This window comes from Cucurbita pepo, chromosome 4 (genome assembly GCF_057944985.1).
Source record: "Cucurbita pepo subsp. pepo isolate OVF chromosome 4, ASM5794498v1, whole genome shotgun sequence".
Lineage (NCBI taxonomy): Eukaryota > Viridiplantae > Streptophyta > Magnoliopsida > Cucurbitales > Cucurbitaceae > Cucurbita > Cucurbita pepo.
Window position 1 is genome coordinate 3,153,926 of NC_141801.1, and position 23,860 is coordinate 3,177,785.

A 23,860-nucleotide genomic window follows, 5' to 3' on the forward strand; every position below is an offset into this window, starting at 1 on the left:
TTGAAACGGGTATTGTTTGAAATACCGTTGTTAGCAGATATTGTCCTTTTTAGGCTTTTCCTTTCGGATTTTCTGTCAAGGTTTTTAAAACGCGTCTGCCAAGGGGAGGTTTCCACACCCTTATAAACAATATTTTGTTCCCCTCTCCAACCGACGTGGGATCTCACAATCCACCCTCCTCCCCCCTTCAGGGTCCAGCGTCATCATTGGCACTCGTTCCCTTCTCCAATCGAAGTGGGACCCCCTGATCCACCCCTTTCGGGGTCCAACGTTCTTGTTGGCACACCGCCTCGTGTCCACCCTCCTTCGGGGCTCAGCCTCCTCGCTGGCACATCGCTCGGTGTTTAGCTCTGATATCATTTGTAACAGGCCAAGTCCACTGCTAGCAGATATTGTCCTCTTTAGGTTTTCCCTTTCGAGCTTCCTCTCAAAGTCTTCAAAACGTGTTTGCTAAGGACAGGTTTCCACACCCTTATAAAGAATGTTTCATTCCCCTCTCCAACTGATGTGAGATCTCTCAATGCATCACCAAATAATAGTAATAATAAAAAAATGAACAGCAAAAGTTGTTTTTTTTCACTAACTTCTTCCTTTTAATTGCTCCTCAGTTTCTTCAGGTTTTGATATGAACTCAGATATAGAATTGCAGAATTCAGATGAAAACAAGGTTGCTCATTGAGCATAACAGAAACGATTGCATACCGACCGACCGACCGACCTCTAATCCACGAATCGACTTTAAGGACTCTTCTTGCTAGATTCTTTGACAAACAAAAAACTCATAAATTCAGAATAATCTCAGTCATTACATGCTTTAAAAGCACACACAGATTGGTAATTTATGAACTTGGACTTACCTCGTTCTCCTTCGAATTACTTCCAAATATCCCTTGGTCCAAGTTTTCCTAACACAATCAAATCTAATTAAACTTGAAAACAACTGAACTGTAATTATCCACAGCTAAAAGAAGAAAACAAAGTTCCAAACCTGGGATGACTTTCTCAAACAATCAAGGGCTTCAAGTAACCGAACTACGATAGATTCTGGTTTTTATTTCTTTGTTTAAGTCACAAAACCAGCACGAGCGACCTCCCGTAGCTCGTTATGAAGCAAAGAAAGCCAGAAGTTGCACTGTTAAGAGTCAGTTCAAGATGAAGGAGAGAGCATATCCTAATTCCTTATTTTTCTTCCTCCCTTTTTCTTACTATAACAAAACTCCACTTGTATCAGTCTTCTCATACTTCCTATTCGATCGATCGGATTATGTCTTCGAGTCACCAAAATCTACAATAAAGAGTCTAAAATGCACTTAAAAAAAGAAAAAGGCATCATGCTTCCCTATGGTGTACGTGTACCGTTTAATTTAAACAAGCTTATAAACACCTAGATTAATTCCTTTGTAACGACTACCGAACCTATAGCGTTTTCCTTCAGAAAACTTATGATGTTTATTCAATATTCTAGGTAGGGTGACCAACAATGATTTAAATTCAGGACCTCAAACTGTCTACATTTCCAGCTTGCCTCCTCAACCACAGTAACCCAAGGTGGTTTATTGTGTTGTTTTCTGTTCGATCTCGACTTCTTCACCAAATAATCTATTGATAAATGATAACTCAAACAATAATTTGATTACAAGCTTCCTAAGTTCTTAAAAGTAGAAACAAATGCAGAAGTAGTGCAATTTCATCATCAAAGCAACTCTTAACTATGAAATAAGCTGTAAACCAGTAATATGCCTTAAGCCTGACCTCTAGGAAGTTTAGGAGAAAAAAAAAACGTACCAAGCATCTAACATCGGCTTCCAAATATAGGATCAAAGTGTTTCTTCATAGATTCTTTTACTTTCTATATCCTCCTTCTATTACTAATCCAGTGTAAGCTAAGCCTCAATGGCAGTGATTTCATCATGTCAAAACAATGAAGTCACTATGTGAGATCCCACATATGTTGGAGAGAAGAACGAAACATTCCTTACAAGAGTGTGGAAACCTCTCCCTAGCAGATGCGTTTTGAAGATCTTGAAGGGAAGCCCGAAATGGAAAGCCCAAAAAGGACAATATCTGCTAGCGGTGGACTTGGGCTGTTACAAATGGTATCAGAGCTAGACACCAAGCGGTGTGCTAGTAAGGACGCTAGACCCCCAAGGGGGGTGGATTGTGAGATCTCACATCGGTTGGAGACGAGAACGAAACATTCCTTATAAGGGTGTGGAAACCTCTCTCTAACAGACGCGTTTTAAAAACCTTGAGGGGGAAGCCCAAAAGGGTTACGCACTAACATTGTCATTGCCTCAGAGATTGAGACCTTTCATTTCATTTTCATGTCATAAAAAACAATGACCAAAATGAAGAACCATTCAATATATTTCAAACTGTACACTGAACCTATTAATTTAATAAAACATCAAGATATGTGTTCGAATCTTCGGATGAGCTTATAACGAAAACACTCGATATCTCCAAAGTCGGCCTTGACCAAGTAAAAACATAATATACATGTTAAAAGGGTCATATCATATATTCACTAAGAAATGAATCATACCATTATTATCAATCAGCTAACAGCACAGTAAGAACTCAGTCATAAACTTCAGCCACTCTCTCCAAGCCTCCTTTCCCTTCATTCAACAAAGCCAAGCTCTCAACATAAGTATCTAAACAGAAAGAACCCTCACCACCATAGATTCCAAGACCCTTCATAAGCTGGTTTTCAGGCCTATACAAAACCACTTCTCCACTTTTAGATTCCATTATCATATCTCCATTTTCCCTAAGACCCAACACCATTCCCAACTCCTGAGACGGTTCGAAGCTGGTTAATTTAGTCCAAGACTCAGGCATGTCATAGTTTTGCAGCACCCAAACAGAACACACATATGTTTCAAAACAGTACCAGCCACACAACATGATAGAAAGTGCTCCTCCTAGAACAGAAACTTTCAAGTCACATGGTGAGCTATTAACCAAACAATCAGGCAAAGCTATTAAACTGAAACACTCCTCAACTATATCAAATCTCAAAATGAAACACTTATAACCCCTGCTACTTTCCCTGTATGCAACCCAATGAACAGCCCCATTGAAAAAAGCTTGTGTCCATTCTGATTTAACTATCTCACAACGAGGAGCTTTGCTTTCAATTACTCTCCAACAACCTGTTCTAACCTCATACAATTCAACTTTAGGAGATCTTTTATAATTAAAAAGACTCTTATCTTCAAAATATAACAATCTTACCACCTTGTAGTCGTTGGCCCGAGGATCGAAGCCGAACCCGAGTGCAAATTTATCTGGGGCATCATAGATGGTGATAATATCGCTTGTTCTAAGAACAGCTACGACTCTTTGAATTGATGGATTCCACAAGAGAATGTCGAGACCAGATAAGCAAACCAATCCATTGCAAATACCCACTAACTTAAAATCCCCATTCCAATTGATGAATGGAAATTTCAATTCCTGGTATAGATCCAATGTTTCTGTGTCGAAATGAAGCGAATACCGCTCTTTCTTCTTGCTTCCTGTGCCAAAATACCGTCTGAGAATCAGCCATTTCTTGTTGCAGATTGAAGACTTGTTGAAGTGGGCGTTGATGAAAATTGGATCAGAGATGGCAGCGCGCCATGATTTTGAAACGCATGAACAGAGGACAAGGGTTTTTGGAGGAAGTTTCAGAAAGATGTTAAATAAGACTTCCTGTGGAAGATAATCGGCCATTGCTAAGAACCATTGAAGAAATATTCAATCGAATAATTGAGAAAGAAAACCTGTAAATCTTCGAAGGGTTATTCGCAGCGATTTTTGGAGAAGAAATTGAATAGAGATGTTCTAATGGTGGTAGCGAAGAACAGAGCAAGGGAATTCTGTACTTCTATTGCGATGGCGGTTAAAATAAAATAAAATAAAATAAAATAAAATAATTAATTAGTTAATTAAATTAATAAAAATATACGTGAGTAGGGTTGGATGGATAACTAACTCAAATCCTAATTGCTTGCTCGACCCAACCCTCTATTTTCGAGTGTTTCAAATTATTGATTTTTTTTTTTTAATTTTAGCGGTAAATAATTACCATTTATATACTTTTAATTTAAGAATGAGCGACCTTATGGTGAGAGATACCTTATGTTGAGAGATATCATCATCTATAAATAATATATAATTAGTGAAATTTCATTTAATTGTCGTGACAAACGAGTGTTTTACATTCAATTTTTTTCTATTTAATATAATTTTAAAAATTTATCAATTTTTCGGTGATGATCTAACATATCTCACTACATTGGAAACAGTAGAGATGAAGTCAGTGCATTTTTTTAATTAAGTCTATCATTCACAATCAAGTTAATTATGTGGACACGACATGTCATGTTTAATACCTCATGTTAGACAAGTGAATTCCAACTTTTAAGCATTTTCATAGCTACGAAACCTAATTCGACAAATTGAGCCAATTCCAATTTTGATTTGACTGTTATTTGTTTCATGGCTTTAATTTGAGCTGCAGATCCTGGAGACGGAAATACCCACATTGTCTGATTCCAGCATTGAATAGATCCGCAGATAAGAATATTTGTCCATCAGTAATGGAAATTACATTAGTAGGAATATAAGCTGAAACATCTCCCGATTGGGTCTCAACTATTGGAAAAGCAGTCATACTTCCTTCACATAAAGCAGAATTTGATTTAGCAGCTCTTTCCAAAAGGCGTGAATGCAAATAAAAAACATCTCCCGGATAAGCTTCGCGGCCGGGCGGTCTTCGTAAAAGAAGAGACATTTGTCGACAAGCGTGTGCTTGTTTGGAGGGATCATCATAAATGATTAAAGTGTGTTGTTTTCTGTACAATATTCAGCCAAAGCTGCTCCTATATGGGCAAGGTATTGTCAACTATGATAGAGAAAATTTGACATTTTTTTGCATGCTAACATTTATTTGAAAATTCAGGTCGGTTCGAGGACTCAAAATCTTCGTCTTACTGGTTCAAATCTGCTATTGAAAATAAGGATAATGTGTAGGAAATAGTCGGTATCACTCAGTTGGTAGAGTAGAGGACTCAAAATTTTTGTCTCACCGGTTTGCTATGAAAATAAATAAAGATAACGTGTCGGAAATGACCAGTATAGCTCAGTTGGTAGAGAAGAAGACTCAAAATCTTCGTGTTACCGATTCAAATCTTCTATGAAAATAAACAAAAATAATCGGTTGGAAATAGCCGGTACAACTCAGTTAGTAGAGCATATCACTAGTTGAAAATAAGATTACAATCCAACCATACTTTTAAAATTATTACGAAAATGAAGAAGATGACAACTCAATTCAACCCAACTCAAAAACATATAATTAGGCTGTGTCATGAACCCTATTCGGATTTGCTCGGGTCACCAACCCAACCAATCCAAAATTTTGGGTCAGTCCAAAACATTTCTCCAACCCAACCTAACCCGTATACACCAATACTTCAATTCATCCAACTACTTAACTCGAAGAGTATAAATCGAGATTCCTCCATTACTCGTTTAAGAATTTCAACACAACTTATTGCATTCATCATCAAAAAAAACAAAAAAAAAAAAAAAAAAAAAAAGAAAAAGAAAAGACAACAAAGGAATCATCAAATAATTAGATCATCATCATAATCATCATGACACTAATCCAACCAATCAAATCTATGTTCTTCCCAAAAGCTGGTTCACAAAATCCTTGAAGTTCATGTCAGAGCTTCCACCTTCATCCATGGCGGCTTTGGCCACCTCCCTCCACTTCCTCAAATTCCTCTTAATTTCTTCACCATCTTCTCCCTCCATAACTTCATTAATACAAACCTCAATCATCTCTCTTTTGCACACTCCATCTTCCTCCATTCTCACCCTCTTCCCCACCTTCCAAACATCCTCCACGTACTTCGCGTTCGTCGGTTGGTCCGACCATTGAGCCATCGCCACCAACCCCACCCCCAAGCTCAACGCTTCGAGCGTCGAGTTCCAACCGCAGTGCGTAACGAAGCATCCCACTGATTTGTGGCTCAAAACTTGTAGCTGAGGGCACCATTTTACTACAAGCCCTTTTTCAGCTGTTTCGTCGATGAATTTGTGTGGAAGTTTATGAAGTTCGGATTCTCTCACGACCCATAAGAAGGATTTCGTGCTTAGCTTCAACCCTTCCGCTAACTCCTCCATTTGAGGCTTACCCAATTCGGCTGCGCTACCGAATGATACGTATACGACCGAGTTTTCCGGTTTTGAATCAAGCCATTTCATGGAAGAACTTGTGTTTGATTCGAATAGGCTCACCCCGTAATCTTTGTCGTTTGGGATCCTTCCGTCTAAGTACATTGAAGGAAGCATTGGTCCGATATTCTTGAATGGAAAATGGCTTTCCATCCATTTCACTTCCTGATATGTCGAGCTAAATTAATAAAAATACCAATAAATTTTATATTTTGTCCAATTGTTTTGTTCTTACATTACTTTTAAATTTTTTTTAAAAGAACTTAAAATATTTTTGAAGTTTCTTTAAAAAAATTTAGGGTATTAATGAAACTCTCAAAAATCCGAACCGTACCCTTCGTCTTCTCAGATCTCTCTTTGCTTAGGTCTACTCCTCGTCTTCTCAAATCTAACATTTTTGTTTTCTGTTTCATACACAGACTCGAGATTTAATAATTCATTTGACGGAAAAGGGATAAGAGATCAGTGGAGAGGAACAGGGGAGAGTTGTTTTTTTATTTGTTTATTTCCGGACTCTGATTGTCTTTCAATTCATTCCAAAACTTCGACCATCCATCCCTTCCTTCCCGAACCAAACATGAATCTGTTCTAACGCTCAATTATTGCAATTATTTCTGGGAAATTCCGAAAACGAAAACTATTTTTAAAATTGATACGAACAAAGTGATGAGAAATTAAAGATGGGTTATAATTATGATGATCATACCTGTGGTTCCAAGGCATCAAAAGTGTTGGCAAAGATCCAATCAGCCTCATTCAAACGTTGAAATTGTTCATCAGCCAAGTGCTGAAGAAACCCCGGATACTTCACTTGATCCGCCACGAACGACGGCAGATCCAACGCCTCAAACAATGGAAACCCATCAACACAAATCCACCCTTTGTCCAATGGAACACTCACCCAATGCTTATAAACACTATAATAAATGGAATTGACAGCACAAGATTGAGTGAAAAACGCTGCTCCCATCACTCCAAACCCCTTCACAATGTCAAGAACCCAAGAAATAACCGAGTCATACACCACACAACTTATGCGTTTGCTACCATCTTCATGGCACCTCATGAGCTCCTTTAGATACACACCCATTGAGGCCTTCCGTCGCTCCCACAAGGCCAGGACGGTCTCTGTCTCTGTCTCTGTCTCTGTCTCCGCTCCTTGGTATGGTAGGAGAGGGACGTGGTCGACGGTGAGGGAGCGGGGGAGGTGGCGGTAGTGGTGGTCGGAGGAGGAGGAAATGACGGGGAGGGTGACTTGGAGACCAACGTGGGCGAGGTGCTTGGCGAATTGGAGGAGTGGATTAATGTGGCCTTGAGCATGACATGAAACCACTACTACATGAACTTTTGGGGTCTCTTTTTCTTCAAGGCTTCCCATTTTGTGCACTTTTTTTGTTGTTGTTCTATGGATTGGTGTGTTTGTGTGGGATTTATAGGCCTTTTTGAAGTGGTGTTGTGAGCTAAGTGAATACGTCATGAAACTAAAACACTATGGTTTTTATAAGTCCTAATAATTGTTTGTGGGATCTACTATTTTTGTGTTCCCTATGTTTTCTTTTCTAGATTTAGACCCATAAATTAATGTTAGGTTTACGTCTGTTTTGTTTTATAAATTTTGGACGGTATTTCTTTAGTCATAAATTATTTGCCTGTGTCGATCTGGATTTGCTTTTGTTCGTAATTGATATTCTTTCTGTCTTGATTGGTTTGTGTCTATCTTGATTTGCTTCTGTTTGTAACTGATATTCTGTCTTGATTGGTTTGTGTTAATCTTGATTTGCTTCTGTTCGTAATTGATACTCTGTCTTGATTGGTTTGTGTTGATCTTGATTTGTTTTTGTTCGTAATTAATATTTTGTCTTGACTAGTTTGTGTCGATCTTGATTTGCTTCGGTTCATAATTGATATTCTATTTTGGTTGGTTTTTTGGGAGAGGCGTTATCTAGAAGAATGACATTATCTGCAGGTTCTATGCTCGTATTTTTAGAGTGACATAGTTGGATGATAGGAGAAGCTCCGATACCAAAGTGAATGGTCCTTATCGTGTCTTTATGCAAAAAATTGCTCCATAATCGTAAAGTCTTGTCTAGAAATTAAAGTTAGAAGAAACTTTTTGAGGATTAATAGACGAATTTTGGTATTTAAGTTTTCGATACAAGTCAGTTTATCAGTTAAGACCGTGAACTAATTTAAACTTTGAAGTTTTATGTATCCATTTATACCGTTCATTCGATTCAATTTATAAAATATTAAATTAATTGAGACCATTTATTTCAATTGCACCGTCAACTTTTTTGAATATGAAACTTAAATTGATTGAGTTTAATTGATAATTATAAGTGGGTCCTTCAACAAAGATAGAAGCCTACCTTTGTCCTCTCTTGCGATTCAATGTCTCTATCTTGCTTATGTCTCAACTTGTCTCCCACTCCGTGTGGTGTGTTAGATGATGCACTGTTCTCCTCAGTCACATCATGACGCTCGTCTAGGCCTTCGCATGGCTGGAAGGGCGCCACTTGAGGGTCGCCGCCCACTCCGTGTGGTGTGTTAGATGATGCACCGTTCTCCTCAGTCGCATCATGACGTTCGTCTAGGCCCTCGCGTGGTCAGAAGGGCGCCACTTGAGGGTCGCCGCCCACTCCGTGTGGTGTGTTAGATGATGCATCGTTCTCCTCAGTCACATCATGGCGCTCGTCTAGGCCCTCGCGTGGCTGGAAGGGGGCCACTTGAGGGTCGCCGCCCACTCCGTGTGGTGTGTCGCATCATGGCGCTCGTCTAGGCCCTCGAGTGGCCAGAAGGGCGCCACTTGAGGGTCTCCGCTTCTCTTGTCGCAACGTGAGGGTCAAAATCTACTCTATTCATAGTTCGGTTGTGACGCTGAAAGGAATCTAATCAAGATATAATTTAATAAAGATATAATTTAGGAGTTCTTAAATGTTACAATAATTTTAGTCCCAATATTTTTGATTGGACGGTGTGACAGACAGTGGACCACAGTATGACGACAGATAAGAGAGTTGTCCAATTCTCTCTCAGTTGTCCAACTCTCTCTCTCTCTCTCTCTCTCTCTCTCTCCCTCTCCCTCTCCCTCTCCCTCTCCCTCTCCCTCTCCCTCTCCCTCTCCCTCTCCCTCTCCCTCTCTCGCTATGGCTTCGAATTTATTGCTGGTCAATTTTTTTAAATTATTGCAACACCCACCTTTAGGTATGGGTAAAATTTTAATTTTGCTCCCAATTATTGGACTATATTTTAATTAATTTTTACAAATTAAGTTTATACATTCCTTTGATATGATCAATTAAGTCGGGTCGAACTCCTCAAGCGATTAGTTAAAGAATGATAAGTTGGGATTTTAAAAAGAAAAAAAAAGATAAAATAAACGTTTGTAAAAAAAACTACTTTAAAATTTTGTGTCAAATGATTCCTGATCGTGAAAAATATTGTTATAAAGTATAACCGAAAGTTTTATACATATACACAATGAGAAACCGAGCATGGACCGCTGCATAATAATAATTGACACTGAATGGGGTTAAGATTTATAGTAGGTTACCAACTAAAGCTAAAGTTTAAAAAAAGCCAAAAAGCTTACTAGATTATCTACTAATTCAAAAACTTTTGAAAATAATATTTGCAACAAAAAAAATTACATCACATTTTGTATTATCTGTCCATCAAGTGTTTATTCAATTTTTTTTAAAAAAAAAATTAATTCAATTGCTTAGCACTTTATAAACAAGCACGAGTAGATTGATTGAGTACGAGTAGTAACCTTTGTCTATCTAGAAGAAACATTGGCTTAATTCGAATTCACACAAGGTACCAGTGGCAGAGTAGAGCTATAAGGAGCGAAGCTCACACGTTCACTAATGGAGGACGAAATCACATTTTAAACTTTCTCGTCTAAAGAGGTGGATTTTTTCACCTTACAATGACTAGAACGAAGGACCAAAAACGATGAATGAGGAGTAGGAGCTAGCCTTCCTTATTTTATATGAGAGTAGGGATGGAATCGAAGCGAAAAGGGCAAGAATCAAAAGAAACGGACTAAACCAAAGAGTTCATTAGCCATACATAGTAAAGGGGATAAAATTCAACATCTTTGATGACCAAAGGCTCAAGATTAACTCAATGACCCATCACACCACACGATAGATAGAGTAGATAAAAGGACACTTTGGAGAGAAAGGTTAACCCAACTGTCGAACTACTAGAAGAATTCATTCCATACAGAATTGGGAAAAGACCAAACTTTGACAATAAGTCCAAAGAGAAGCATTTGAATCTAAAAAAACCACTTTTAGTCCCATAACATCATTTCAAAACTGTAATGGTTACTTTTTAAAAATTTTATGTTTTTTTTTTTTTTGTTCACAAATATTCTAAGCACAGTAAAATATACTTTTTTTAATAAATACAAAAAGATGTAGACAAGAGGGTGCTAATATGGTCCCGATGGTGTTCGAAAGTGGTGGGGGCACAGAAATCAACGAGAGAGACCATAATTGAGATTCCCTTTCCTAAACAAACAAGTCCATGCATAGAGCTTAAATGAAGGATACAATAACGGCCACTATTTATAAGGGTGTGGAAACTTTCCACTAGCCTATGCCACTATTTATAAGGGTGTAGAAACCTTCCACTAGCCTATGCCACTATTTATAAGGGTGTAGAAACCTTCCACTAGCCTATGCGTTTTAAAGCCTTGAGGGGAAGCCCGAAAGAAAAAGTCCAAAGAGGACAATATCTACTAGCGGTGGATCCATTTATAAGGGTGTGGAAACCTTCCCCTAGCCTATGCGTTTTAAAGCCTTGAGGGGAAGCCCGAAAAGAAAAGCCCAAAGATGACAATATCTCCTAACGGTGGATATGGGGCGTTACATTCAATCAAAATTTCAGAAAATTAAAAACTAAAAATCAAATGGTTATCAAACGTTACCTAAATTTAACATATTTTGTCCAAGACTCGAGCCTCTATTTATGTATTTTTGGAGACCATTTCTTTTCACTTACTCCAAACATGGAAAAAGCATTACTACAATATTACATATGTAGGTAGGTAAGTTTTCAGTTCCCAATACTTTTGCTATAACGAACACTCACACACAGCTTAAAGTCCTCTAATTTTGTTTACATGTATTTATACCCATTGAACCTTTGCTAACCTTTATTGAAACAGCAAAGCACTCCAAGGAAGCTATGAGCACAGGAACAATTTCTAAAAGTATTCCTATGTTCGGCTTGGAGATTTAACGACTTTTTTCTAACAGGTGATACGACTCGGATTTTGGTTTCGACTTACTTATACGAGAGTTCAGTAATCATCTATCAAAAAATGTGAATATCTTACCTTTGTAATTTGTTGATATTCAATATTCAAGAATTGGCGTCTTCGGCCTGACTGCCCAATCTCACAATGTCTTCTACAAGAATTTTGCCATCTGTTGCAAAGAAATAAATGGTAATACTAAGTTAAATTTACAGAATGTTGCAGCTCTATCATCCATGTAGAGAAAGAACTATCACACAACATTGTTTAGATTGGTAGGGTGATTTACATTGTTCGTAATATTCGAACCCCGGAGCTCCATTTTCTTGCGAATACAGATTATATGCTAACATAAATTTGACTTTGTTTCACTACCTCACAGCAATGAGAAAATTCGAAACGTTCAAAGTAGAATTAATATAGCTTTGAGAAAGTTGTAGATTGACAAAGAAAACTGATTTAGGAAAATCATTAGGAAAATCATCACCACTTGTAGATTCAGATCATTTGAAGAATCAAAAGCAGGATCCAAAGAAGGTGTGATGTCCCACGTTGGTTGGGGAGGAGAACAAACCACCCTTTATAAGGGTGTGGAAACCTTCCCCTAGCAGACGCGTTTTAAAGCCTTGAGGGGAAGCCCGAAAGGGAAAGCCCCAAATAGGACAATATCTGCTAGCGGTGAATCTAGGTCATTACAAATGGTATCAGAGCCAGACACCGGACGATGTGTCAGCCTTCTCGCTGTTCCCCGAAGGGGGGTAGACACGATGCAATGTGCCAGTAAGGATGCTGGGCCCTAAAGGGGGGTGGATTTGGGGGCGGTCCCACATCGATTGGAGAGAGGAAAGAGTGCCAGCGAGGACGCTGGGCCCCGAAGGGGGGTGGATTGTGATGTCCCACATTGGTTGGGGAGGAGAACAAACCACCCTTTATAAAGGTGTGGAAACCTTCTCCTAGCAGACGCGTTTTAAAGCCTTGAGGGGGAAGCCCGAAAGGGAAAGCCCAAAGAGGACAATATCGGCTAGCGGTGGATCTGGTTCGTTACAGAAGGTGATGAAGAGAATATATTTTCCTTTGTCGACAGGCAGGAACTCCCCAATATTCAACGATGAACCGAAACCACACTCAATTTCCAATGAAGAGAATATATTTTCCTTTGTCGACAGGCAGGAACTCCCCAATATTCAACGATGAACCGAAACCACACACAATTTCCAATGAAGAGAATATATTTTCCTTTGTCGACAGGCAGGAACTCCCCAATATTCAACGATGAACCGAAACCACACTCAATTTCCAATGAGTTGGGATCATGAGAATGCAATTCATGAGATAAGTTACAGCCTACCCGGTATCATTATCATTAAAGATTTGGGCCACAGCTCCCTCCAAATTGTGGACTTGCTAAATCCTAATTTCTCAACCAAAAATTGATCTGAAAGGTGATATTACTCAGAAGTTTTCTCGTAAAGGGTTGGGGGGTGAAATGTTCTTATGATCACCATTACTTTGCCATGTCAAGGTTGGCATGATACCTTCCAACGTAATCAGCATATCAGGATAGAAAGAAATTGGTTTGAGAAAAAGAGAGATTTCTTGGGCACAACGAGAAAACTTTTGGCACAGTTTCTCAGAAAAGCCTTGACCCATCTTACTAAGGAGCATTCTGAGGACAGAGGAAATAAGATCTGTAAGTTACCATGCTCACTGACAAAGAATTTACTGCCACCAAAAATTTGTACCTCTAGTCCTACACCATACCTCATAGGACAGACCAACTGGCCATATTTTTCATTACAAGATTAAGAACAGATCCCCCATCATAATGAGAGGGAACAGATGAAGGGGAGGAGAGAAAACGAGATGGAGGGAACAAGAGCTATGATCACACACGGTACCAAGTGGTAGACTCTTTAACACCGTATACCATGGCACTGCCTTTTTAAATAAACAAATAAATAAAAAGGAAAAGAAACAACAAAGATGAGGAACAGAGTGAAAATTTTAGTCTGTTCTGAACGAAAATGCAAAAAAGGCTAACAATAAATCAGAGAACTTCTAATAATAAAGCAACCAATATACCTTTATCTTTGGAAAGACTACTGACAAGCTCTTGGATGCCTTCCTTCCCTAATGTATCTTTTAAGTACATAGCAGCAGCTGCAACCTCTTCGGGAGTAACTTTACCATCAAAATCCCTACGAGAAAAAAGCATTACCCAAGTTAAAATGTGAACATGTAACAGAGGACCTCAGACTAATGCACTTACAAGCTTAGTTTGCTTCACTACTAAAACGAACAAAGCAATGAAAATTGAAAATTTGTAAAAACATATTCACGCTATTTAAGCAAATGTTTTGAGGAATATTCACATGACAAGCTTTGGTAGAGGTCACAGGGGAAAACGTTATAATTAGAGGTTTTTTAGTCAAAATTCCGCCCATCAGCTATTATCTGAGGAAAATAACAAATTCCACCGACCAAGCATGACAGTAGAGAGGGAAATTCTAAATGCTACGAGAGAAAAGATCCAATTAACAGACAAATAAGATCAGGGTTGCTAAAAAGGGAACAAAGGGTTGTCTGAAAGTGAAAGTGTGATGGCCAGCATTCAAAGTCGACCAGGACCTCCACCATCATTCCACGAACCTCCAAAAAGGAGCACCGACTAGGTAGGAGATAAATAGTGAGATATTTGTAAGCTTTCCCACATGTAATAGACCAAGAAAACCCCTGACCATTTTAGATAATTTGCTTTCCATGTTGCTTTGATTAATTTACTTGAAACGTATTGACCAAAATTTGTAGGATTGGCAAAAAATGATTCCAAGAAAAGAAACTAAAGTGGGCAACCAAGATCTTGACCAGTGTATTAGGTAAAGAGAAGTCTTTCACTTTTTCCATCAGAAACAGTCAATTCTTCAATCTGCCTAGACCAAAGACTTAGAAGAAGGAATTCAACAGTACCAAACCAATAAGTTTCTAGAACCTTCTTAATCTGAATAAAAAATTTCAAACAAAGGGGTATCCATAGATCCAATCCAACTAAAAGCTAACCTAAACCTTAAACCCATCCTACACTTTAAATTTAGTATTTGAAAAGGACAAGTTATTTAGCTCTGCTACGGAAAACAAGTGACTACAGAGAAGGCCCTAAATGAGGGTTTGTATCATGATCTTTGAGCCTTCAAATAAATCCCCCAAAATTTTATTCATTAGACTAGAAAAACTTCTTTTCGAGATCTTGAAACCCTAGAAATAATTGGCATGTAGGTTGCAAACCGCTAGTTAAACAAAGATAAGCCTTCATCCTTTTAAAAATGAGGAAATTTGTTCACTTTTGGAGCTTATTATTTATCATTTCAGCACTGGGTTTCAAAATTCATTTCTATCAAGATTACGAGACCAAGATACATAAAAGACCATCCACTAACAACCACAGTTAATACAACCTCTATCTCCAGGGATAGTATAAACGAAGACCCACCTCAGATCTCAGCTAGTTTGAAACTTGAAAAGCATTCTACAATCAAGCTAGTATGAAGGGGTCTTTAATGGGGAAAATAATCAAGGGACCATCAGAGAGGGTCTCTGACCACGTAAAGAATTAGTTGCATGTCTAAGGGATCAAAAGAACTTGCATGATAGCAAATAAAATGAAACAAACATACGTGTCTAGTAATTTCCAACGGTCACCAATTTTGGCATCCACATCATCAATTTCCTTTTCTAGTTTTTGAAGCATAGTATCAACCTGAAAGATGACCAAGAATGAGAATACATCAAGTCAAAAGAGCATTATGCAGACCAGAGATACAAAAAGAAGTTTAAAACTATATGAAGTATAAAAAATCTGTGAGAAGTCTCACTCTTTCAACAAGTGCTGATGAAATGTCATCTCCTTCTGACTCTTCAGTAGACTGATCACTTTCTTCTCGAGCAGCTCTATATGCCTCCCTGACCTCTTTTTCACCATCGGTGCCTTCTCTTCCTACCATGCTATTATAGAGTTCTATCTAGATATATCATGATATAATATGATAGTCACTACCAGCAGAATTTCCAATCGATGAATACATAAAGTAAAATAAAAGAAATTAAGGTGCTTTTCTTTGAACAATACAAAAATGATCAAATAAGTCTGACAAATGTAGTAAAAAAATACAACAAAATCCAGAAGCTTTTTTTTTTTCGATCCAGCCCTCATAACAAGGGATAACCTCTGTTCTTCTATGGTTTTCAGCACATCATCTCCCAAACTTTTAAAGTCCCCACCACCTTCACCCAATCAACATTCTTACACAGTCCCCCACCTCCTATATTAAGTCCTCTACGCAAGATCTTACCAGTGTAAAAAGATTATGCATCCAATCTCCATCATCATCAATCTCCTTGCTTAATCCAGATTTGACACTTGTGTGTCCTGGCATTCTCCGGCATCCTTTGCGACATGGTTATGTTACTTCTCGCTTCTAAGAGTGAAGATTATCTCAACATACCAACACGGGTCCTTTTAGCATGTTTTGTTCTCACTCACATGCATCCTAAGAAAATTCCTAGGAGGTCACCCAATATAGAATTGCTCCAAGCAAAGCATGTTTAATTATGAAATTTCTATGATTGAACCATCGAGGAGGAATGTGCTCCTTGTTGGTATAGGTAGTAAATTTCATTTTTTTTAAGTTTTTCTTAGTCATCCTATCCTCAGAATCTCTCTCATTCCGATCGGGTTTCAATTCAATCATGTACCCCTCCTTTACTCAAGAGTCACATGCCCACCAGCTTCTACCTTGGTTCGTCCCCAAACCAAATCTTATTGGGAGAAGTATTGCTCTAATACCATTAGTAACGACCAATCCCTAGGATTCGAATTTGACACTAAATGGCCCCGACATTCCCCCGCATCCCCTACGACATAGTCATGTTACTTACTCTCGCTTTTAAAAGTGAAGACTATCCCCACAGACCAACACAAGTTCTTTCAGCATGCTTTGTCCTCACTCACATGCATCATAAGCAAATTCTACCTTAGTTCGTCCCCAAACCACATCAAGAGAGGTTCTACTCTGAAACAGCTAGATTCCCAATCCACCCTTGTTTACCTTATTTGTAATGGCCCAAGCACACAGCTAGCAGATATCGTCCTCTTTGGGCTTTCCCTTTCGAGCTTCCCCCTCAAGGCTTTAAAACGCGTCTGCTAGGGGAAGGTTTCCACACCCTTATAAATGGTGTTTTGTTCTCCTCCCCAACCAATGTGGGACATCACAATCCACCCCCCTTCGGGACCCAGCGTCCTCGCTGGCACTCATTTCTTTCTCCAATCGATGTGGGACTGCTACCAAATCCACCCCCTTTGAGGCGCAGCGTCCTTACTGGCACACCGCCTCGTGTCTACCCCCCTTCGGAGAACGGCGAGAAGGCTGGCACATCGTCCGATGTCTAGCTCTGATACCATTTGTAATGGTCCAAGCACACCGCTAGCAGATATTGTCCTCTTTGGGCTTTCCCTTTCGGGCTTCCCCTCAAGGCTTTAAAACACTTCTGCTAGGGGAAGGTTTCCACACCCTTAGAAATGGTGTTTTGTTCTCCTCCCCAACCAATGCGGGACATCACACTATTGGAACAACATCACTTCATACCATCATTGTGAGGGTGGTAATTTCAATGAACCAACCATTGTGATTTGGTAATTTCTGCCCCATTGGTGCTTGATCCAACCAAAAGAATTGCTCCTATTACATTCTAATATATCAAAAATAAAATTTTAGTTTTTTCTCGAACTAAATGAAGAAACATCTAGATTCACTAATTTAAGCTCACTACATCTCCCAAAATTCATGGAATCTCCCATGCTCAAACAACATTTTCATTTTACAAGAGAGAGAGCATCGTGATGTCTGTTCTAATTAAAATACAGTTGATACATATCAATCACTAACAAATAAAAGAATTTAAGAGAACCAGAGAGAAAGAACAGACAGGGTAGGGGCTCTGTATCCTAGCATTCAAATCAATGTCAATTGCTCTACCAATAGAGTGCTAATTACCATATTCGCTGATCTATATAACCAGAAAGCTATAGGCATGAATATGTTATGCAACTGAAGTATACCTCCTTATTCACAAGCTGCAGGAATTCTTCACGCTCTCTACTGACAGACTGCATGTACATAAGCAACATGAATGAGATCAAAGACAAGCTTATCCTTGAAAATTGTTTGGCGAAAACAAAGTGAGTTTACTATTAAACCAAGAGCTTAGTTTTCATTTTCTTACAGAGGCAGATGCTAAAACAGCCAATGCACGACTGACTTCACAGAGGTGCTCTTGTTTTTCTGAAGCTTTTTCCCTAGCTTGTTCTATAGCTTCTCTTGTCATGGGGTTGACCATCTCCTTCAGAGCTATATCTTCTTGGCTGGATTTGGATTCCTTCATTTTAGCTTGTTCCTCTTCTTCTTTCTCCTCCTCCTCCTACATGCATAAACAATTTGCTGAGACTTCAACCGAGAAACTGAATCGACACTTTATATTGGTTCAAATATAAGTTTAAAATGCATAGCAGCTAGAAGCATTGCCTAAGCTCACAGAGTGTATGCTTAAGCGCTCAAGACTCACAATGCAAAGTGGAAATAACAAAGAACGGCCGCCATGAATGAAGACAATATAAGTGTCTTACGCAAGATATTATAACAAGGGCAGCTAAGGAGGATTCTGATAGTTCGGAACATAAAAGTGGAAAACTTTTCACTTCTAAAAAACCAATAAAAGTACAACCTTGATCATTTCCTCCTGCATCTCAAGGAACTCTAACTTTCTCCTCCTTTCTGATATGGAATCTTCAGATGGCAAAGCAGTAACGCCCACGGTATCTACAACCTCATCTGGCAGAGAAGACAGTGTAGCCAGGACAGCTTCCTCTGGTTTCACCTTTCCAGATACTGTGAATGCTCTGAGAAAGGTACAAAACAAGAAATTCATAATGATGTGAGCAACAGCTGGGCTGAACATTTGAAGCAGAGAAACAACTGATGCAACTTCAAATCACCTTGAAAGGATCAAAAGTGACGAGGGAACAGAATGGTTAAGCGACAGATCCAACCAATCACGAAGCTGCAAGTGAGTTGGCAACAAAATAAGAACACCAGACTCTAGTCTAGTCTAAAACTTAGCATCTAATCAGGAATTTAGATTTATGGTTTATATCAAATCACTGTGTTTACAACCTATCAAACAATTTTCCCTTTTCTAGTTTCAACTGCTTCCAGAAAAAGAAAAGAAAATGGTGTAAAAGAAAAGTACCAATCGCAAACACTTCAAGGTTACAAATACAAATATAATCAATCAAATCCCATCGATCATTGTACAACAAATTATCAAAAGCAACTTATATGCAAAATGGTCAGGACCAAGGAACCTGTTGCCGCATTTCTTCTACTGAGAGCAACCCAAGCATGCCCCTCTCCCGACAATCTTCACGAAGCTCAGATTCAGAAAGGGACTCCACCCCCTCTGCTTGTATTAATTTATCATCTTCCTTTATCCTGCAGAAAAACAAATTAGACACAAATTAACACAATTTTTCCAGTAGATACATTTTTCCTCTAATAATTCTAACACTGTCGTTAAGATTTTAATTCAGTTCCAGTATGTAACCCTCTTGCAGATTTTTTTTTTTTTTTTTGGGGGGGGGGGGGGGGGGGGGGGAGAGAGAGAGAGAGAGAGATGGGAGCAAGTGTGTGCAAATGTGTTTCGAAGCTGCAGATTAATATTGAGAAAAACAAAAATTACCGTTGCAATCTTTTGCGGAGCATATAACGTAAATATGCATCGGTCCCAAAAGGGCTGATGCCCATGTACTTGCACATATTTACTAATCGAGACCTGATGACAGAAGGGAAAAAAAACAAAGGGGATAGATTAGACATCAAAGAGAGAAGTTATCCGTACTAAACATATGAAACTAAATGAACTAATTAACATACAAGAGAATTTATAAATAGCAACCTGCTGATATTATCTAATGTGAGTTCATCATTGAACAGCTTTGCAAATCCTAAAATTTCCTCATTAGACACACGTGCACCAGTCCTCAACTGCAGGCACATATAATAGGGGTAACAAAAAATACTCAGTCAAGGAAAACTAGGAAAAGCAGCCTGTTAATTAATTACCCTGGTCAAAAACTCATCAAGATCTTCAGCTGTCTTCTTAATTTCTCCACTTCTCGAGTTTTGAACTTCTTTAGCCATTTCCTTGGCCGTGTCTTGAAGGAACTTAGCATACTCTATTCTTGCATTAAGCCTCCTTTTCAATGCTTCCTGCATGTTGAGCAAATTAAGAAGAAAAAATGTGTTGAAGGGACTGAGAAGAAGAACCACATGCCATACTCATTGTAAGCAAGTAAAAATACATTAGACAGGCCACAGACTTAATATATCAACAGAGAGAGTAAAGACCTCTTTATCTCTCCAGTTGGCATCATAAGAAAATAATTGTCTGGAGGTTTCAGGCACATACAAGGACAAGAAAAAAGAAATTACTTTATTCTCAAGCTCTCTCTCTCTCTCCCCCTCTCCCTCAAATTGAAATTATAAGAACGAAAGCTAGATTGCAATCACCCTCCTCAACTCATTTACCTCTACATTTCAGGCTCTGACTTACATATTTTCTCCTCATACTGCGTCTTGGAGAAGAAGCGTCTTCCCACTAAATGAGTCACTCGTCCCTCCACTCTTACTCAACCCATGACTGAATTTTCTCATAAATTTTAAAGCTTCCCATCCCTCCCCTCCATGTTCAAAACCTCCACCAACCTAGAGTCCTTAAACAATGAATGATTAAGCCACATATTCTTAAACCTCTTCCCCGTATAAAAAACCAGAACAATGAAAATTGGCCAATAATCCACGCAAAAAAAAACAAACAAACAAACAAACAAATATTTGTGATGGTTTAGCAAGGATATCCAAACATACAGGTAAAATAAATAAAAGCTCGTTAGTGACCAATATATGTGTATATTGCTAACAGTTTATTAAATTTAGGCAAAATAGATACGATGCAACAAACCACAAACAGCATGCATTTAAGGGTTACCTGTTCCTTCATCTTGTCTTGAAAAGTTGATGGTAACATGTTGGGAAATAATTTAAGAAAAACTGGCAGCAGAAATTCCATGAATGGAACTATGATAAAAACAGCAAAAGGAACCAATCTAAAGATATCGGCTGTGGTCCGAGTTAGCTGTTGTCTCTCCCGCCTTGAGAGATTCTTCCCACCAGCAAGTTTTTGAAGCAATCTTGAACTAATCCTCACATCAGCCCACAAAAGCTTGAAACCCAACCAGTAATGTTGTAAGGTTGATACAAATTCTTCTTTCCAGTGAACAAGTTTCTTTGCCCAGTCCTCCCTGAATGAATAAAAAAACCAGACCGTGTGCATTAGATCATATTTAAATCTACCATGAACATACCACTTTTACATTCAATCACAAAAAAACAAAGTTAACCTGCTCATTGAAGCAACAGCCCTTAAAGCAGGACCTATCCCTATGACGATTGCCCATGCTCTTTGCAAAGAGGTGGCAACTATGCTTTGAGACTCTTGTAATCGTCTAGCCTTTGCTTTAGCTTTGGCAGTGCTCAGACCTTCCACAGCTTGATCACATTCCTCTGGAGATGCTTCCTTCCTCTTTTTAGCAACCAATTCATTGTTCTCCTCATCGTCACTGCCTAAATCAGGTTGTTTAGCCGCAGAAGTGGAAGCATTCCGAATGGACTGTGACATCAATCCAATTCCACCAGGAGTATAAACATTGAAATTCCCATGATCTGATATTGGAATGCTATAGCATATTTGCCTAAACTTCTGAACTCCCGTAAAATTAAGCAATTCAGGTCTGATTCTATTTCCTATGCTATGGTTAGAAACAGCAGAGGGATCATCATTATTGGAAATAGAACCAAGTGAACCATCATTCTGACCAACATTCCCTGTCCACTGTAAACATCGAGTTGTGCGTATATAGGAGTTCTCATAATGAGAAAAAAACCTCCTCCGTCTTAAAATTGCATTGGAAGCCATTATCACCAAACTGTACTATCTTTATGAGCATGTATGCACGAACCTTTCTTGAGCAAGCTAACAGTCAGCTAAAAAAGAAACATCCAAAACTTCAAATTAGTGCACCATAACTAGAAATATTAAATACATAAAATTTCTCACATAAGAGTTTCCGTCAGAGTAGTTACTCCACGGCAAGCAACAAAAGCGGTATTCTTATTCCTTTAGCAAACTAAAATAAACAATTGAATATCGCAGCTCAAAGGTGATCTCTTCCACAAAGTATCAACTTCTCGATCACAAACGATGAAGGAGCTAATTTAACAATTTCCACTCTCTAAATAAAAGAAATACCATACATCTGCCCCATCTATATACCATCTAGATCAAGTTTTGAAGTTTATATTTCGTAACTTTGCTCCTTAATTTTGCTTATTTATGCACTGGACCTCATTCCCAAAATAATACTTCAAAACAACAGGGCCTGCATTTTGAACCTAGATTCACCTTTTTAGCGCTTCAATATCCAGTTTAATAATTAATTTTTTTTCTTAACATATCTTCAACTTCCATATAAGAAGACATCAGATTTAACAAGTATACACTGAAGTTACAATCGAGGACACGTTTTAGAGAACATGAGCTACAACTTATAACATCATCTTTACTTATAAAAAAATTAATAGAATTTGAGAAATAATAGTAATAACGAGACAAAGAAAGGGAGAGGGAGGGAGGACATTTTGGAGAAGTCGGCTGGAGCGAAAGGTTCTTCCGAGAAATCAAATACCTGGACAATGAATATTTTAAAAAATCCAATAGGAAAAAAGAAACATAGAACATTTTGGACCCAATAAATAATCTAAAAAATCCAAAACCACTCGTGCTTCATTTCTTCACTTGCAACTCGATAAAAAAATACACAGACAGGGACCAAAATACCAGCTTAAGAAATGAATAGACAACAACGAAAAAGAACATCCATTCCAATAAACTCTAGAAGAAATGAAAATTCATAATCAGCGCCAACAGTAATCGATAAGCCACAACAAATAATCAAATAAAACTCACTACAAGATTTCATCATGCATCATATACAACAATCACAAACCTTCAGGCAGTGAAATTGCGCGTGGAAACACAACGAAACAGGAAAATCGGTTTGCACATGCACTAAAGGCTCATTAACATGAATCAGAGCTCAAATTTCAAAGAGTAAACGGCTAAGTAGAAACGAAAGGGGAGAAAGACAGTGCAAGAGAAAGGAAATGAAGGATTACCGGTGGTGGTAGCAGTAGAGAGCGCCAACAATGGAGAGAGTAAAGCGTAGGGAGGGAGAGTGATCGCGGGAAGAGGAGGCTGGAAGGAGAAATGGGGTTTTAAAGAGGTTGAGGTTTTGTTTTTGGAGCGCTCGTTCGGAATAAATATTGTATGAAAATAATATCTCTTTTTAATTAGATAATTGCTAAATTAATAAAATAAAATAAAATAATTGCATTTGTAAATTTTTAAATATTTGAATAATGTCCTTAAGTATTAAAAAAAATAAAATAAAAATATTGTTCGTTAATATTTATTTAAAAAATATATTTTCAAAATTAAAATCAGAAAGGTTGGAGATAATTTATGAAGTGTAGATAGACAGTTTTCATATATATATTGACTATACATACACAACCAACTCATAAACACCACTATCCACACCACGTAACTGGGTAACAAGCTAATTGTTAGTGCGTCAAAACCATATTCGTTCTAGTGCAAGTAAGAGTTCCCTCACTAGCAGCACCCAAACAATTAGGTTGAATCTAAATAATGTCCCGACCCATCCACATCTCCACGTAAGTGGGCAACGAGCTAATTGTCAGTGCGTCAAACTCATATTCGTTCCATTGCAAGTAAGAGTTCCCTCACTTAGCAGCACCCGAACAATTAAGTTGAATTTAAACAATGTTCCGTCCCAACCCAACTCATAAACACCTCTATCCACATCTCCACGTAAATGGGCAACGAGCTAATTGTCAGTGCATCAAAACCATATTCGTTCCATTGCAAGTAAGAGTTCCCTCACTTAGCAGCACCCGAACAATTAAGTTGAATTTAAACAATGTTCCGTCCCAACCCAACTCATAAACACCTCTATCCACATCTCCACGTAAATGGGCAACGAGCTAATTGTCAGTGCATCAAAACCATATTCGTTCCATTGCAAGTAAGAGTTCCCTCACTTAGCAGCACCCGAACAATTAAGTTGAATTTAAACAATGTCCCGACCCAACCCAACTCATAAACACC

At 38.4% G+C, this 23,860-nt stretch overlaps 3 protein-coding genes across 3 annotated transcripts; all 3 read right to left on the reverse strand.

The window, feature by feature from the left end:
* Positions 1 to 2,340: 2,340 nt before the first annotated feature.
* Positions 2,341 to 3,878, reverse strand: LOC111793830 (F-box protein CPR1). Its single transcript, XM_087123373.1, has one exon. It carries the CDS (start codon positions 3,718 to 3,720, stop codon positions 2,581 to 2,583), a length of 1,140 nt encoding a protein of 379 aa, XP_086979499.1. The 5' UTR covers positions 3,721 to 3,878; the 3' UTR covers positions 2,341 to 2,580.
* Positions 3,879 to 5,447: 1,569 nt separating this feature from the next.
* LOC111792178 (UDP-glycosyltransferase 74E2) lies at positions 5,448 to 7,649 on the reverse strand. Its single transcript, XM_023673517.2, has 2 exons — positions 6,941 to 7,649; positions 5,448 to 6,399 (listed from the first exon to the last, which is right to left on the reverse strand). The coding sequence occupies exons 1-2, from the start codon at positions 7,610 to 7,612 to the stop codon at positions 5,674 to 5,676; spliced, it is 1,398 nt and encodes a 465-aa protein (XP_023529285.2). The 5' UTR covers positions 7,613 to 7,649; the 3' UTR covers positions 5,448 to 5,673.
* A 3,488-nt stretch (positions 7,650 to 11,137) lies between these two features.
* On the reverse strand, positions 11,138 to 22,986 carry LOC111793537 (uncharacterized). The gene is made up of 15 exons (XM_023675462.2): positions 22,846 to 22,986; positions 21,012 to 21,654; positions 20,600 to 20,912; positions 19,675 to 19,821; positions 19,508 to 19,596; positions 19,292 to 19,384; positions 18,918 to 19,044; positions 18,549 to 18,613; positions 18,278 to 18,452; positions 17,780 to 17,974; positions 17,616 to 17,663; positions 15,373 to 15,519; positions 15,175 to 15,257; positions 13,586 to 13,701; positions 11,138 to 11,675 (listed from the first exon to the last, which is right to left on the reverse strand). Exons 2-15 carry the CDS (start codon positions 21,584 to 21,586, stop codon positions 11,611 to 11,613), a joined length of 2,238 nt encoding a protein of 745 aa, XP_023531230.1. The 5' UTR covers positions 21,587 to 21,654; positions 22,846 to 22,986; the 3' UTR covers positions 11,138 to 11,610.
* Positions 22,987 to 23,860: the final 874 nt, after the last annotated feature.

Excerpts from the sequence above, each read along its gene's own strand:
- LOC111793830 (XM_087123373.1), bottom strand. The coding sequence starts at position 3,720 with ATGGCCGATTATCTTCCACAGGAAGTCTTATTTAACATCTTTCTGAAA.
- LOC111792178 (XM_023673517.2), bottom strand. The coding sequence starts at position 7,612 with ATGGGAAGCCTTGAAGAAAAAGAGACCCCAAAAGTTCATGTAGTAGTG. Across the intron at positions 6,400-6,940 it reads TTGATGCCTTGGAACCACAG|GAAGTGAAATGGATGGAAAG; the intron begins GTATGATCATCA and ends TCGACATATCAG.
- LOC111793537 (XM_023675462.2), bottom strand. The coding sequence starts at position 21,586 with ATGGCTTCCAATGCAATTTTAAGACGGAGGAGGTTTTTTTCTCATTAT. Across the intron at positions 19,597-19,674 it reads TTGATGAGTTTTTGACCAGG|TTGAGGACTGGTGCACGTGT; the intron begins GTAATTAATTAA and ends ATGTGCCTGCAG. Across the intron at positions 17,975-18,277 it reads TGCAGGAGGAAATGATCAAG|GAGGAGGAGGAGAAAGAAGA; the intron begins GTTGTACTTTTA and ends TTATGCATGTAG.